Genomic DNA, 16,429 nt, shown 5'->3' on the forward strand with positions numbered 1-16,429 from the left:
CCTGCCATATGGGGTGTTGAACGTGCACAGCTTGGAACTCGCTTCATCCAGCTTCAGTTGCCAGGATCCTGACGATGCTTTAAGCTTGCTAAAGTACTGTGCATTTGCAAACTTTTAAATTATTTCCTCTCTTGTAGGTAACTTAAAGTGTTCTTTTCTGATTGCTCTATTAAGATCACGTGGATCCATGCAGACTTGGGTTTTCCGTTCTTTTCTCCGCTCTTTTTCCGTAATTTTCTTGTGCACTGTATCTGATGTCACATAAGCTTGAGCTCCAGTATCCAGTTTAAGTTCCAGTTGAATGTCATTAACTTTCCGTTTCATCAGCCTTTGTTTCATTTTTTGTTACAGTGTTCACATACAGTTCTTTCAGTGTTGCCAACTTAACGACTTAGTGTCTCTAGTGACACGTTTTATTAAAAAGTGACTAACGGCAAATCTAGTGGATTTTTCTGGTGTTTCTGGAGACTTTTGGAGACTTTAATGTGTCCGTACCATACCGTTCTTAGAATTCTCAACTTAGAATTCTTTACTATACAACTAACAAAAGCAAAACAGGCCTTTAACACTAGCGTGTTCTATTCCTTTTCTATTCTATCTCATTTCAGTTTATTTTATTACATAATAATAATAATAATAATAATAATACAGCACTCTCCCAGAAAGTGCCCAGCATATGGCAAAAGGTAGAACTACACCAAAAAAATAACCATTTTGCAAGATTCTGTAAAGCTCAGACACACTCAAGTAAAGTGCATACACTGAATGAATCAGAGCCAGAAAAACTCAGTGTTGCCAATTGGCTGTACTAAAAGTTGCTAAAAGTCGCTAAATGATTTCATTTCGTAAATTACATAATGTCATGACAAAAAGTGAAAAGGTAAATCACTCTGAATATGTTTAGAACTATACGAATTAACTTTTTCTGTCAAATATCCTGCTTTTATAGTAGTACTTATATATTTTTGTCCACATGAATTTTTCTGGATAGTAATAATAACAATTTCTGGGAGAGTGCTGTGTGCCACATTTTTAATTTCAATTCAATTCAATTCAATTTTATTTATATAGCGCTTTTAACAATGGTCATTGTCTCAAAGCAGCTTCACAAATAATTAAAGAATTTTTTTATTTTATTATTTTTTTTAGAAAAGAAAAGAACAGAAAATATTTGGAAGTGTGTATGTGTGAGAAAAATGTGTCTAGATAATAATGAGATGAATGAATGATGAATGAAATGTCTCTGATGAGCAAGCCAAGGGTGACGGTGACGGTGGCAAGGAAAAACTCCCTAAAATGGTAATAAGAGGAAACCTCAAGAGGAACCAGACTCAATCAGGGAACCCATCCTCATCTGGGTGATAACAGATAAAAATAACATCATGTGTGTCGAAAGTGCAGGTGAAAGTTCAATATAACAGAAGTTGTGTAGATTAACATGAAGTCCCGTTCAGCAGAGGGAGTCAGTAGGTGCAAAGGGCAGCTCACATGTTCTGCAGGGTCCCTCTTTCATTGCGTTGTTTTATTGCGTTGTTTCTGTCTCTTTTTTATCATCATTATAACATTACAGTAATGGTACAAAAACGTCCTCTGAGAGAAACTTCTCCTAAACATCCAACAGTTTGGTGACAAGCAATGTATTTTCCAGCATAATGGAGCACCAAGTGGCGCAAATCTAAAGGAATCACAATTTTGGGTCCATACCCAGGAAACTCCCCAGACCTTAATCCAACTGAGAGCTTGTGGTCAGTAACTTGCCAGTGCTGTACCAGCGTTTGTCCAGCAGGTGGCGGTAGAAGATCGCAGTGTTTCAGAGCCTGGAGACGGAGGGGTGAAGAAGAACGCTGATCTCTATAAATAATCCTCATCATTAACACTTCACATCTTACCTTCTAATTCTGTCTGATTTTCAGAAACAATCCCGGTTCATTCTGAGAGACTGAGAGCCTGAAGTAAGTCCCTCGTATTCTTTTTTCCTGGATGTTTTTCCTTCATTTGTATCTCAGTGTTTTCCTTCTTTAGCGCGTTGTCGCTCTTTATGTTTATTAAAAGCCCAGCTGCTGTGTGTGTGTGTGTGTGTGTGTGTGTGTGTGTGTGTGTTATTATAAACACATAATAATAAAGCCTTAATCTCAGGGTTTAAATAGATTATAATATAATATACACTTACAAACAGCATGCAATCTCTTCCTACAACACATACACTATGTTTTCAAATTATATATGTTACTATATTACATAAATCTTCATTCAACTGTTTATTTAATGTAATGTTTCTTTACCATTAGGGTGATAGTGATGAAGATTTTATCATTATTATTTTTATTATAATAATAATAATTATTATTATTATCATGCACAAATAACAGCAGTCTGTGTGTGTGTGTGTGTGTGTATATATATATATATATATATATATATATATATATATATATAGATATATATATATATATAGAGAGACACACACACACACTGATATATAATTTGTTATATATTTATTTATCTAGGAACCTCTGTAGTCCAACTGGAGGCCATACAGGCCTGGGGTTACTACTGTATTTATTCCCATACTTACAATCATGATAGGATCTCCGGTCCACATTCACACACTAGATCATACACCTTGAATGAAAAAATAAAATAAAATCTTTTAATGTAATGTTTTGCAAGCAGTAGGATGATGGTGATGAAGATATTATTATTATTATTATTATTATTATTATAGTTATTATTATTATAATCCAGAAAATTTTATGTGGGCAAAAATATATGTTGTAGTTGTTGTTGGTCTTTCGGCTGCTCCTGGCAAGGGGTTGCCACAGCGGACCATCCGTTCCGCGCACACAAGCTTGGCACAGGTTTTACGCCGGATGCCCTTCCTGAAACAAACCTCCCATTTTATCCGGGCTTGGGACAGACACTGCATATTGTTTGGTCACTGCCTGGTAATCGAACCTGGGCCTTTTGCATGGCAAGCGAAGAACCTACCACTGAGCCACTGAAAATATATACTTTATTATTATGCAAAATAACAGTAGTCTTTAAACATCCTAATTACACTCTGGGCAGGGTACACTCTGGACATTGTGCTAAGACTTCCAGCGCCCCCCTGTGTGGCAGCCTGCAACGGCAGCTCTGCTCGTTTCCGAGCTTATCTTAATCCATCACAAGGCACACACACATGCTCATTCACACACTATGGCCAATCTGCATGTCTTTGGAGGAAACACACCAAGAACAGAGAGAACATGTAAACTCCATGCACACAGACCCTGAGGCGGGAATCGAACCCCGACCCTGGAGAGGTAAGGTGACGGCTCTAACCATTATGCCACTGTGCCACAGATATATACACTGTAAACCCAAGTAAGTTGACAAAACTCAAAAAATTTTAGGTTATCAGTTCCTTTTTTTTTTTTTTTAAAGTAATGATGTTTCTAGTTTTAAGTAAATGGAACTATGAGTTTTGAGTTTGTTATACTAATTCATATTGAGTAGCCCAACTCATACCATTTAATAGCAATTTCTTATTATTTTTTTGTTGTTGTTGCAAATTAAATAAATTGTTGTTGGTCTTTCGGCTGCTTCCGGCAATGGGACAGCAGACAATCTGGTCCGCACACAAGCTTGGCGCAGGTTTTACGCCAGATGCTGTTCCTGACACAACCCTCCCATTTTATCTGGGCTTGGGACAGGCCCTTTATCCAGTTGTTGGGAATTGAAACCGGGCCTTTCGCATGGCAGGCGAAACACCTACACTGAGCCACCAGTGCCATATTGCCCTGATGACGTCAGACACAAAATCGCTAGTCTGAAAGGTTTTAAGTTGGTGGAACTTTAAGGTGACAGTTACTGTTACTTAAGTACCTAAAATATCCAATTAGTTCAGCTAACTTAAAGTGTAATTTCTACAAACTTAAAAATACCAAAAAGTTCTAAATACTCATCAAGGTGTATTAATATTAACTAATTCTATTACTAAAGTTAACAGTACTCAATATGTTAAATTACTTTGAGCATTAGGGTTTACAGTGTAGATGTGAAGGTGATGATGGTGTCTTTGCAGATAAAGGATGAATGAGGTGGAGTTGTCGTGCCTGGCGTGTGTAAAGATGTTCCTGCACGCGAGTGTGTATCCACGCTGCAGTGTGAACGGTCTGCTGTTGGCTCCTGCCGGAGGAGGAGTGTGTGAGGAAGATGTGTGTGTGACAGACTGTGTACCTCTACTGCACTCGCATCTTCCCCTGGCCATGATCGCCCAGCTCGCTCTCACACAGGTGTACACACACACACACACAACTAAAAACTCTTTATTTGTTTCATTAGAGTTAATTGATGTTGACGTAATGTCAAATAGTGCAGATGCAGATAAAAGCCTCATAATATAAAACCTTTAGCTCGACTGTAACATTTTAATTCATGGATGATGGTGATTTCTCGTGCAGGTGGACGTGTGGTGTTCTCAGACGCAGCAGAGGATTGTGGGATATTATCAGGCTAATGCTAATCTGTCTGACAGCAGGTGATGTTCTCTGGTTATCATGTTGTTTATTATTAAAATAATCATTATGCTGCAGGCGAATTTATGTTCCCTGTGGTCTTTAACAATAATAGATATCACATTCAGTCTTAACCATTCATGGCTAATTCATGTGTATTAGGACATTTTTCTATGAGGTCTCATCTAATTAAATATGCAGTGATGGAGGTTAATAAAAAAATCTGACGATTAATGAACTTATGAAGAGGGTGAGCCTTAAAATCTTATTTAAATTGGCATTAAAATAGTTATAAAGAGACATGTTATTAATAGAGTTTATCCACCACTGGAAAAATTACTGACCAAAATAGTCACATTTTAAGTGTTTCTAAAAATGTAAGAAAAATTTTATATTTTTGTCATTATGAGCAGGATTCTAAAATGTGATTGTAATGGCAAATCCATGTCCACTCTATTTACTTTATCAAAATATTCTATTTAATACTAATGTTTAGAATAATTAAAATTATATGTTTTTTACTGTTTATAGTATAAATTAGAATATATCTAGCGCAGTAGCTTAGGAGTTAACGACAGCATCCTGTATAATGGTTTACAGTGTTGGGTGTAACGCATTAGAGTACTTGGATTACTTTTTTTGATTACGAGTAATCTAACGCGTTAGGGACGACATTTAAGTACTCGGTTATTTAGTTACTTTTTCTACTAATCCGTTATTTAGACAATTTATATAATCTATGAGCTAGACAGCAGTCATTCCCAATCCATTAGTGGCAGTGTGTGTGTGTGTGTGTGTCCACCACACGAAACCGATAGGGGTATTAGTAGTTAACAGATTACGGGCCAAACTTCGCTGAGTGATGATGGTAGAATAATTATAAAGGTCTTGACTAAAACAACATGCATGAGGAATCACAAAGGAGTTTTTCTTTTCTGCAAAGGGAAAGGACTTAAACTAGTTACTTTTATTAGAAAGTAACACTGTAATGTAACTAATTACTTTTTTAAGACAGTAATTTTTTTATGTAATTACTTACTTTAAAAAGTAACGTCCCCCAACACTAATAGTTTAACAGTTGATGGTCACTTAGAGATGTAAGGACCAGAGTAGAAAAAGGTGCAACGGTGTGTAATATAGATGTTATAAACATGTTATAAATTTATCCACGTATCTCTGTCATATTTTTATCTTACAGTCCAACTGCATGTGCTTTCAAAATGGCTGACAAAGTCCTGGAGCAGAACAGCAACGCAGTGTTAGTGATGGTACATACACACACACACACACACACACACACACACACACACACACACACACACACACTTCTCACCTAATTATGCATCATGGCCGTTTAGTTCTTGCTATGACTTAGATGCTCACCATCTGCAGTGCATTATGGGATTTTAAGACTGCACTAAATACAGTGGATATAAAACGACACACATTTAAGAAGCTAATTCAAGCTCGACCATGTAAGATACACATTTTACACAACAAAAACATATAGAATGTAGACATAATGTAGAAAAAACAAAAAGCAGAATCTACAAGTATGACGTAGGCAGTATCGAGAGTGAGCAAGTGAATGAGTGAGAAATTTTACATTGTCACCCAGGCTGGTTATTATTTTTTTTTATTATTATTATTTTTTTTTTTTACATGAATAAGCCATGCTATCTCATACCAAGAGATGCAGGAAGTGATCAATAAATTGCCAGATGTTCATGCAGCTGCTTTAATGTTGCTGTTGGTCTCTTGGATGCCTACCTACAAGTTTTCTTTTATTTGTCCTTTTTGGGAGGACATCCTGTTCTTGGCGATGTGCTCCGTTTATTTTCCATTTGTTAATAATTGCCATCACAGAATATTATGATGCAAATAATGTTTTGTAAATGTAGAAATTCTTTTATACCACTATTATGATTCATACCTTTTACACAGTGATTTTATATGAAAATGTATGAAATGTATATGAAAATTACTTCTGAGGATGATATTTTTACTGTGTTTGTCTATACAGTAGATGTCTATAAATAAGCTGTTTGTGTGTCTTAGATTGACGGAAAGAAAATGTCACCTGGATTTCGTGTTCCTCCAATAGTGATGTACGAACATAAAGACGCACGATGGACCTTAAAAGACAAACACACGTAAGTGCAGGAATGTCCCACTGAGTCCCTGTCCTAAACAATCATGAGTCTAAAGGCAATGTCCCCAACACTCCTGGGTTTAAAGGCCATGTCTCCAAGGAAGTTTTGTCTTAGCTTTGTCTCGAGTAATAAATAACACAATATCACTTTTATAATTGTTTCAGGTATCATAATTCCTGGATTATTTATGGAGATTTTTACTCTTTTTCTAGGATACCTTCTTGTAGCCAAAATTCTTTTCCTCTCCATCTTCTCCTTTAATGTTTGCCTTAAATGTCATAACAGAAACAATAAGCTTCTGTTAAGAATTTTAGATACTATTGATAACTCCCTTTCATTCCTCTGCCTTTTTTACAATCAAAGTGCAGGAGAAAAACAGCGAAAACGGCCACGATTCAGAACATTATTGTTCTAAATGGCAGCAAATAGCTCCTATTGTATAAATACTTATACCACAGCTCAGTTCTGATCTTAAATCCAGTTGATCAGTAGAGAAGGTAATGATTACTTTACTTAAAGGTGACACATTTTTTAATATATTGTATGATAACTTATTTTATAAGGCTGACTGTTTTACAGTTTTACACATCAGTTTTTGATTAGACACCGCCCTCATGTCTCTTTTCTTGCTTTCATTGGGTATTATTAACTGCATCCAGGATGGCCAGGAGTCCAATGACCTAGGAACATTTAGGATCATATAACATTTAAGGATTAATAATAATTTTGGTCTGTACCTCATAATAAGAATGATCATGATTATTTACTACTTGTGGACCTAACTATAGGTGATCATGGACCTGCCTTGTCCATTTAAGCCATTTTCCATGAAACGTATGTTTTTACTAGTATGGGGGTCTATTTGATATAGTTTAATCCTCTGCAATGTCTTCAGACCGTAATATGTTGGCACTTTTCATAAGCCAGTGTTTATCGCTAATGATGACTTTCTTATGTGTCCCTGCTAATCTGTCAAACTTACTGCCTCCTTCGGGATTTTCGTTGTTGTACCTGATGTGGCTCGGCTAATGGAAAGGTGGAGTATTTCAAAAAATTTATGTCTAAAATGTCTCAAACATGTCCAAGCCTAATGGCCATTTCCTAAACACTAAGAAGTCTTAACAATTTAAATTCTGAGTTTAATAGTCATGTCTGAAATGCTCCCAAGTCTAAGGGTTGCAGTCCAGCAAATCCTGAGTCTAATGGTCATGTCCCCAAATGCTCTGAGTCTAAGAGCTCAATTATCCTTAAACTCATTAACAGTAAATACGTTTTCTAAGTATATTGAAAACTAGTTGTACCTGTACACATCTTTGTGAGTATGTACTTTTATATTTTTATGTCTTAGACACTCCTAAGTGGTCCTGCCCCGAAAACTCCCCAGGCTAATGGCCATGTCACAAACTCCAACAAGAGTAAGGGCTGCGATCTGAACCTCTTTAATCTATTGACCATTTCCCCAATGCTCCCAAGTATAATGGCCATGTCCCACATACTCCTAAGTCTAAGAGCGACAATTCAAAGGGTCCCGAGGCTAGTGGTCATGTCCCAAATGTTCCTAAGCAGTCTAAAGTCTGTCCGTCAACCATTATCCTCAATTAATTAACATTTGTAACAGAACTTTGTGAGGTATGATATAGTTAAAACACTGGGCGGTTGTAACCTGTACAACTCTTTGTAAGCTTTTTTTTTTTTTTTCTTATAGAATAATGCTCCGTCAGTGGGAAGAAACTCTAGCAGCCACTGATCAGTTACTAAACTCGAGAGATCATATGCTGCTGGTTGATTTCGACAGCCATTTGGATGACATCACAAACGACTGGACCAATCAGAAACTCAATGCCAAAATCATGGAGCTCATCTGTCCAGCTAACGGAAACATGTAAAAATCTGCGTTATGTCTAACGCTGACTTAATAAAGCATGTGAAGTAAATAAAAAAATTATTTGGGGAAATAAATTATACATGAACGCTGTCCTTTTCAGTCTTTCTCCTGTTCCATTTTTTTTTATTATTTGCATTATTTTGTCCCATTTATGTACATATAAAACAGTATAATACAATGAATATAATGATTCCATTTTTACAAAATATATATGATACATCATACAATTAATTCATTTATTTATGCATTATATGATTTAGTATTTATTAAAATTTGGGTATGGCAGTAGTAAAATGCCACAGTATTCATAGTTCTATTATCTTATGAGTTTGTGTTACAAGTGTTTTTTTTTTCTTGTGACAAAAATATATGCAGTTTCAAAAAAAAAATAATAATAATAATGTGTTCTTTGCTTTGTTGACTGAGTATAACTAGTCAGTTATTATGTAGATTTGTGTAAAAGCCCTTACAGAATTAGACACATTAGAAATATTGTGTTTATCAAGCAGTTTATAAGGTCCAGTTAGGACCTTCAGTGCAAATTCTATATAAAAAAAAAAAAAAAAAAGAAAGAAATAAACAAAAGTTTAAAAATCAAAGGACGCATTTGCTTATAATGCCTTAGTAATTGATTATGAATCGTCCTGGCTCAGGTGTGTTGTCTCCACTAACCACCAGGGTATGGCGCAGGAACCATCTGTGCTTTTTTTCACTGTTTCAAACTTAGACCAGTGCCTGATCCACTGGAATCTTTATAATAAATCCAGTAGGAATAGACTCCTCAATGGACCCCAAATACAGACAGTAACAGTTTCTTTAGCGTTTTCTTTGGCTAAACTGACACTGGCTTAGTAACCTTCTGACTCATTACGTTGAGTTCTTACTTATGTTCACATACTTTCACTCACTCATTTTCCGCTTTATTCTGTATTCAGGGTCACTGGGGGCCTGGAGCCTACCCAAAGCAAAAATTTTCTTGTTTTATGAGCCTGAAGAGAGCTGTCTCATTACAAGATAAACTTTGTCTGAGACATACTTTTGAGAAACATTTGAGAAATCTGAGATATACATGAGAAACAGAACTGCATTTGAAGGAGAAGCAAATGAGACATATATGAGATCATAATGAGATTAAAATCTGATTTTTCATGGACTTAAAGATCTAAAATTCATTCCAGATACACAATATTACCATTTCTCTCAAACATTGTTCACAAATCAGTCTAAAAGTGTGATAGTGAGCACTTCTGCCTTGCTGAGATAATCCATCCCACCTCACAGGTGTGCCACATCAAGATGCTGATCTGACATAATGAGTAGTGCACAGGTGTACCTTATACTGCCCACAATAAAAGGCCACCCTGGAATGTGCAGTTTTGTCTCACAGCAAAATGCCACAGATGCCACAAGCATTAAGGGAGCGTGCAATTGGCATGCTGACAGCAGGAATGTCAACCAGATCTGTTGCTCGTGCATTGAATGTTTATTTCTCCCCCATAAGCCATCTTCAAAGGCGTTTCAGAGAATATGGCAGTACATCCAACCGGCCTCACAACCGCAGACTACGTGTAACCACACCAGCCCAGGACCTCCACATCCAGCAGGTTCACCTCCAAGATCGTCTGAGACCAGCCACTCAGACAGCTGCTGAAACAATTGGTTTGCATAACCAAACAATTTCTGCACAAACTGTCAGAAACCGTCTCAGGGAAGCTCAACTGCATGCTCGTCCACCTCATCGGGGTCTTGACCTGACTCGTCACCGTAACAGACTTGAGTGGGCAAATGCTCACATTCGATGGCATCTGGCACATTGGAGAGGTGTTCTCTTCACGGATGAATCTCGGTTTACATTGTTCAGGGCAGATGGCAGACAGCGTGTGTGGCATCGTGTGGGTGAGCGCTTTGCTGATGTCAATGTTGTGGATCGAGTGGCCCATAGTGGTGGTGTGGTTATGGTATGGGCAGGCATCTGTTATGGATGAAGAACACAGGCACATTTTATTGATGGCATTTTGAATGCACAGAGATACCGTGATGAGATCCTGAGGCCCATTGTTGTGCCATACATCCATGAACATCACCTCATGTTTCAGCAAGATGATGCACGGCCCCATGTTGCAAGGATCTGTACACAGTTCTTGGAAGCTGAAAATGTCCCAGTTCTTGCATGGCCAGCATACTCAATGGACATGTCACCCGTTGAGCATGTTTGGGATGTGCTTGACCGGCGTATACGACAGCGTGTACCAGTTCCCACTAATATCCAACAACTTCGCACAGCCATTGAAGAGGAGTGGACCAACATTCCTCAGGCCACAATTCACAATCTGATAAACTCGAAGAAGAAGATGTGTTGCACTGCATGAGGCAAATGGTGGTCACACCAGATACTGACCGGTTCTGAGTCCCCAGACCCCCAATAAAGCAAAAAAATGCACATTCCAGGGTGGCCTTTTATCGTGGGCAGTATAAGGTACACCTGTGCACTACTTATGATGTCAGATCAGCATCTTGATGTGGCACACCTGTAAGGTGGGATGGATTATCTCAGCAAAGCAGAAGTGCTCACTATCACACATTTAGACTGATTTGTGAACAAAGTTTGAGAGAAATGGTAATATTGTGTATCTGGAATGAATTTTAGATCTTTAAGTCCATCTCATGAAAAATCAGAGCAGAAACAAAGGTGTTGTGTTTACATTTTTGTTGAGTGTAAATTAGATACATGAAACAAATAAGAAATATTATATTTTTATTCACACTGCTCAACTCATAGTATGATTTATAAAGTAGTAACACAAAGGCCAAAGCGTTGTGACAATATTCCGGTGAAAAAAACAGTCAAAAAGGAAATGAAAAATTGTCATTTTGAGTCCCTGTCAATAATAATTTATTTTAAATTCGGCGCAAAAAAGTAAAACCCACCTTCACTGTCCACGTTGTCTCCTTGGTCCTCTTCTTCATTTTTATCTGTGGCAGGCAAAGTAGGTGGTGCGCTATCGTCACTATGGCGATGCCCCACACATTTCTCTAACACTCTAGACACTTAAACATTTGCAGGCTTAGAGCATGTGTGGGAGAAATTGTGGGAAATTGTGTCTTTATTAGAATCTATATTTTCTGTAGGCTTAATTGGATTGGCCATGAAAAAACGTTGAACATTTAGTCATAAATGTATAATAAAAAATAGGTTTGGTCTTAAATGAAAAGTTTATACTGTACATAAATCACTGAACACAAACATTATCTCATTGCTTCACTTCTTGATAAAAATATTCTGTATATTATATTTTAGTTCATAGATATCAGCGTTAGAGGAACGCATCCAGACTTAGAGGGTTAGAGAGTGCGAGAGCAGCGTTATTCCCGTAGCGGACAGTCTGGGTGCCACAGGCGGAGATAACCAGCCCCCGACTCCGGCATCAGAATCAGAATCAGAATTACTTTATTGTTCCCCGTGGGGAAATTCTCTTTCATTACAGAACAAACTCCTGATGAAAATAAAGATTTAGGAAGACATATAAAGATGGTAGAGAAGATTTAAATAAAAATAAAACAATTAAGTAATAAAATAAAAATAATAAGAATAGAATAATATAAACATAAAAATGAAATAAAAATAATAAAAATAGTCAAATAACCAATAAAAGTAAAACCTATAGCAGCAGTTATATGGACATTAAATTATATTGACATTGTTATTATCAACAAGCCCTCACAGCGGGGCGAGTGGGTGACGACTCGGCGGCATACTCGTTCAGCCAAAGCTAACGCTAAGGCTAGCCCACCGGAGCACACCTCTTCTGCGCTTTACGTGTCCAACAGGTTTGCTCTCCTCAGTGATGCACCCGCTGAGAAACCTGAAAGAGCTCTGGTTATAGGAGTCTCTATAATGAGGCACGTGAAATTAGCTAAGCCAGCGGCAGTGGTTAGGTGTATCCCGGGAGCCAGAGCACCGGACATAGCAGGTAATCTTAGGGCTTTAGGACAGCACAGGTTCTCCAATATAGTGGTACAGTACATGCTGGAGCTAATGACATACGCCTTTGTCAGTCAGGGGTTAGTAAGAATAACTTTATAGAGTTGACGTAATATGCTCTGTTAATGCATTTGAAATTCTCTATAGTTACATAAAGTCAGCTCAGACGATTCCGCTAATTCAAGGATTCAAGGATTCAAGGAGCTTTATTGTCATACCAGCACACTTTCATGTTCTGGTACGAAATTAGGACCCAGGTCCCGTTTAAGCCACAGAGATAGCATAGTAATATAAATATGAGGGTGTAAATATGTATATACATGAATATAAATAAGAGCAGTCAGAGATATATTATGCAGGAAATTAGACATAAACTATACATAGTGTATTGCACATTTTCAGAGGCTGTATTGCACACATTGTATGTTCGACTTATAGGGTTATATATATGTATTGCACCATAGAGTTATATATTACACTAAAAGTTTGATTGTGTTTAATGAGAGAGGACCTACAGAGCACGGCTAGAGTTCAGCAGTCTAATTGCTTCAGGGTAAAAGCTGTTTTTTCAATTCAATTCAATTCAATTTTATTTGTATAGCGCTTTTAGCAATTTTCATTGCCGCAAAGCAGCTTTACATAGTCAAAATAATTATTTAAGTTTGTATGAAATGTGAATTTGTATGAATCAAAATGGTCAGTTTGTCCCTGGTGAGCAAGCCGAGGGCGACAGTGGCAAGGAAAAACTCCCTGAGATGGTAATAGGAAGAAACCTTGAGAGGAACCAGACTCAACAGGGAACCCATCCTCATTTGGGTGAAACAGAAAGCAGTAAATGATCTGCATTTATACAGTGTGTAGGGTGGGAGGCAGTTCAGCTATAATAGCTGATGTTAATTGATGTTAATATGGAGTCCAGGTAGTTATTGAAGACCCAGGTAGACTTGTAAGAAGTTCCAGTCATGAACTATCGAACTGTCAAGTCCCCAGAGAAACAGTTGCCAACACCAGTCAAGGCCAGAACCATTTTTTGAGCCTGGTGGTCTTGCACTGAAGGCTCCTCAGCCTTCTGCCTGAGGGAAGAGGTTGAAATAGAGCATGTGCAGGGTGGGTGGAGTCCTTAATAATGCGGAGGGATCTTCCTCTGCATCTTGCAGTGTACAGTTCAGTGATAGAGGGAAGCATGCTCCCCACTGTCCTCTGTGCAGCCTTAACTACTCTCTGCAGGGCTTTCCTCTCAGCTACGGTGCTATTGCCATGCCACACAGTGATGTAGGAGCTGATGATGCTTTCAACCGCTCCTCGATAGAAACTGTTCAGAACCAGGCTTCCAAGACCAGCTCGTTTTAGCTTCCTGAGGAAGTAGAGGCGCTGGTGGACCTTTTTAATCAGGCCCGAGGTGTTGACGCTCCAGTTTAAGTCCTTAGCTATATGGACGCCTAGATACTTAAAGCTGGAGACCACTTCCACAGCTGCTCCATCAATGTGTAGGGGGAGAGGAGTTTGCTTGTCCTTTCTGAAGTCCACCACCATCTCTTTGGTCTTTTTTACATTGATGCAGAGGTTATTTCCCCTACACCACTGTACCAGTTGTTCTACCTCCTCTCTGTAATAAGATTCATCGTTGTCAGTGATGCGTCCCACTACTGCTGTGTCATCTGCGAATTTGACTATATGACAGCTGGAGTGTCTCGCTATGCAGTCATACGTCAACAGAGTGAACAGGAGAGGGCTCAGCACATAACCTTGAGGCGAGCCTGTGCTGATGGTGATGGTGGAGGAGATGGTGTCATGGAACCTGACAGTTTGAGATCTGTTGGTCAGGAAGTCTAGGACCCAGTTTCCTACTGAAGGGCTTAAGCCAAGAGAGGAAAGCTTTAGAATTAATGTCTGTGGAGAGATGGTGTTGAAGGCAGAGAAAAAGTCCAGGAAAAGCAGGCGAACGTAGGAATTCTTATTCTCCAGGTGTGTAAGGGCTGTGTGGATCACTGATGAGATGGCGTCATCTGCAGAGCGATTTGTCTTGTATGCATACTGATGGGGGTCTACAGTGGCATCGATAGGGGCTTTAATGTGAGTCATGACCAGCCTCTCAAAGCACTTCATGACTACCGGGGTTAGAGCTATGGGCGGTAATCATTCAGACAAGTCACTGTTGAACACTTTGGGACTGGAACAATGGTGGCAGTCTTCAGGCAGGTAGGAACAGTCGCAGTTGACAAAGAGGTGTTAAATATGTCAGTTAACACTTCTGACAGCTGGTGAGCACAGTCCTTAAGTACAGTACCTTTCCTGGTATGTTATCAGGGCCTGCAGCTTTGCGGGGGTTAATTCCTTTTAGAATCCTTTCCAAATTCAAATTCTAATTTTATTTGTCACATACACAGTCATACACAGTACGAAATGTAGTGAAATGCTTACACGACCGCCAGTGACCTTAAAAAGAGAATTAAAGCTTATAATAGTAATAAATATGAATAAAAGAAATACGATAGAAAATTTAAATAAAAAAATAAAATAAATAAAATAAAAATTAACTAGAAAAAATAGAACTAAAAATAGAAACTGAAAATAGAAATGTACTGTACAAATATAAATATAATGGTGTGCAAATATGCATAGAAAAAGTGACTTTGTGCCAAGGTTATTAAAGTGTCTTTGTGCAATGGTCCAGAATGTAAACGTAAACATGTAGTGTAGATGTGCGTGGAGTTGTCCATAGTGTCCATGTATGTATAAAGATTGATTGATTGATTGTAAAAATTGTGAAACTATTGTGTTAATTGTGCATAGTGGTGTGGTTGAGAGACCTTATCACCTGCGGGAAGAAGCTCCTCCTCAGTCTCTCTGTATTGGCCCTCAGGGAGCGGAATCGCTTCCCAGACCGCAACAGAGTAAACAGTCCATTGTTGGGGTGGCTGAGGTCCTTCACGACCCTCCTGGCCTTGGTCCAGCACCGCTTGGTGTAGATTAAGTGCAGGTCAGGGAGCTTGGTGCGGATGATGCGCTCAGCTGATCGCACCACCCTCTGTAGAGCTCGTCTGTCCTGCATGGTGCTGTTCCCGAACCAGGTCGTGATGTTTCCCGTCAGGATGCTCTCTATGGTGCAGGAGTAGAAATTCCTGAGCACCTTGGAGGGCAGTCTAAAGTCTCTCAAGCGTCTGAGGTGGTACAGACGCTGCCAGGCCTTTTTTACCACGGTGTTGATGTGACAGGACCATGCCAGGTCCTGCGTGATGTGAACACAGAGGTATCTGAAGCTGTCCACTCTCTCCACTGGGCTCCTGTTGATGATGGGGGTCTGGTAGTTCCTCACCTGCTTTGTACTGAAGTCCACTATCAGCTCCTTTGTCTTGCTGACGTTCAGGAGGAGGTTGTTTCTCTGGCACCAGTTCTCCAGACTTCTAACCTCCTCCAGGTAGGCCGTCTCATCGTTGTTGGTGATCAGGCCCACCACGACAGTGTCGTCAGCAAACTTGATGACGATGGTGGAGTTGGTAGTGGCCCGCAGTCATAGGTGTACAGAGAGTACAGCAGGGGGCTCAGAACACAACCCTGGGGGGCTCCAGTACTGAGAGTGATGGAGGCTGAGACATGTTCGCCCATCCTTACTGCCTGTGGTCTGCAAGTCAGAAAATTGGAGATCCACTGACACATGGATGAGCTGAGTCCCAGGTGCTCCAGCTTGGTGGTAAGTGTGGAGGGAATTATGGTATTAAATGCAGAGCTGTAGTCGATGAAGAGCATTTTCACATAATTCCCCCTCCGAGTGTCCAGGTGAGTGAGAGATGTATGGAGGAGATGTGAGATTGCATCGTCCGTGGAACGGTTCGGACAGTATGCAAACTGTAGTGGGTCCAGTGTGTCTGGTAGTGAAGAAATGATAAAGTCTCTGACCAGGCGTTCAAAG

The 16,429-nt window shown here is 39.1% G+C and overlaps 1 protein-coding gene across 1 annotated transcript; it reads left to right on the forward strand.

Moving 5' to 3' along the window:
* The first annotated feature begins 1,840 nt into the window (after positions 1-1,840).
* emc9 (ER membrane protein complex subunit 9) lies at positions 1,841-8,627 on the forward strand. The gene is made up of 6 exons (XM_053511850.1): positions 1,841-1,952; positions 4,067-4,277; positions 4,446-4,522; positions 5,698-5,767; positions 6,558-6,652; positions 8,358-8,627. The coding sequence occupies exons 2-6, from the start codon at positions 4,074-4,076 to the stop codon at positions 8,536-8,538; spliced, it is 627 nt and encodes a 208-aa protein (XP_053367825.1). The 5' UTR covers positions 1,841-1,952; positions 4,067-4,073; the 3' UTR covers positions 8,539-8,627.
* The last annotated feature ends 7,802 nt before the right edge of the window (positions 8,628-16,429 follow it).

This window comes from Clarias gariepinus, chromosome 14, assembly GCF_024256425.1.
Source record: "Clarias gariepinus isolate MV-2021 ecotype Netherlands chromosome 14, CGAR_prim_01v2, whole genome shotgun sequence".
In the NCBI taxonomy this organism is placed as follows: domain Eukaryota; kingdom Metazoa; phylum Chordata; class Actinopteri; order Siluriformes; family Clariidae; genus Clarias; species Clarias gariepinus.

Coding starts and splice junctions, on each gene's coding strand:
- emc9 (XM_053511850.1), top strand. CDS start 4,074: ATGAATGAGGTGGAGTTGTCGTGCCTGGCGTGTGTAAAGATGTTCCTG. Junction 4,278..4,445: donor CCCAGCTCGCTCTCACACAG/GTGTACACACAC, acceptor TTTCTCGTGCAG/GTGGACGTGTGGTGTTCTCA. Junction 4,523..5,697: donor GCTAATCTGTCTGACAGCAG/GTGATGTTCTCT, acceptor TTTATCTTACAG/TCCAACTGCATGTGCTTTCA.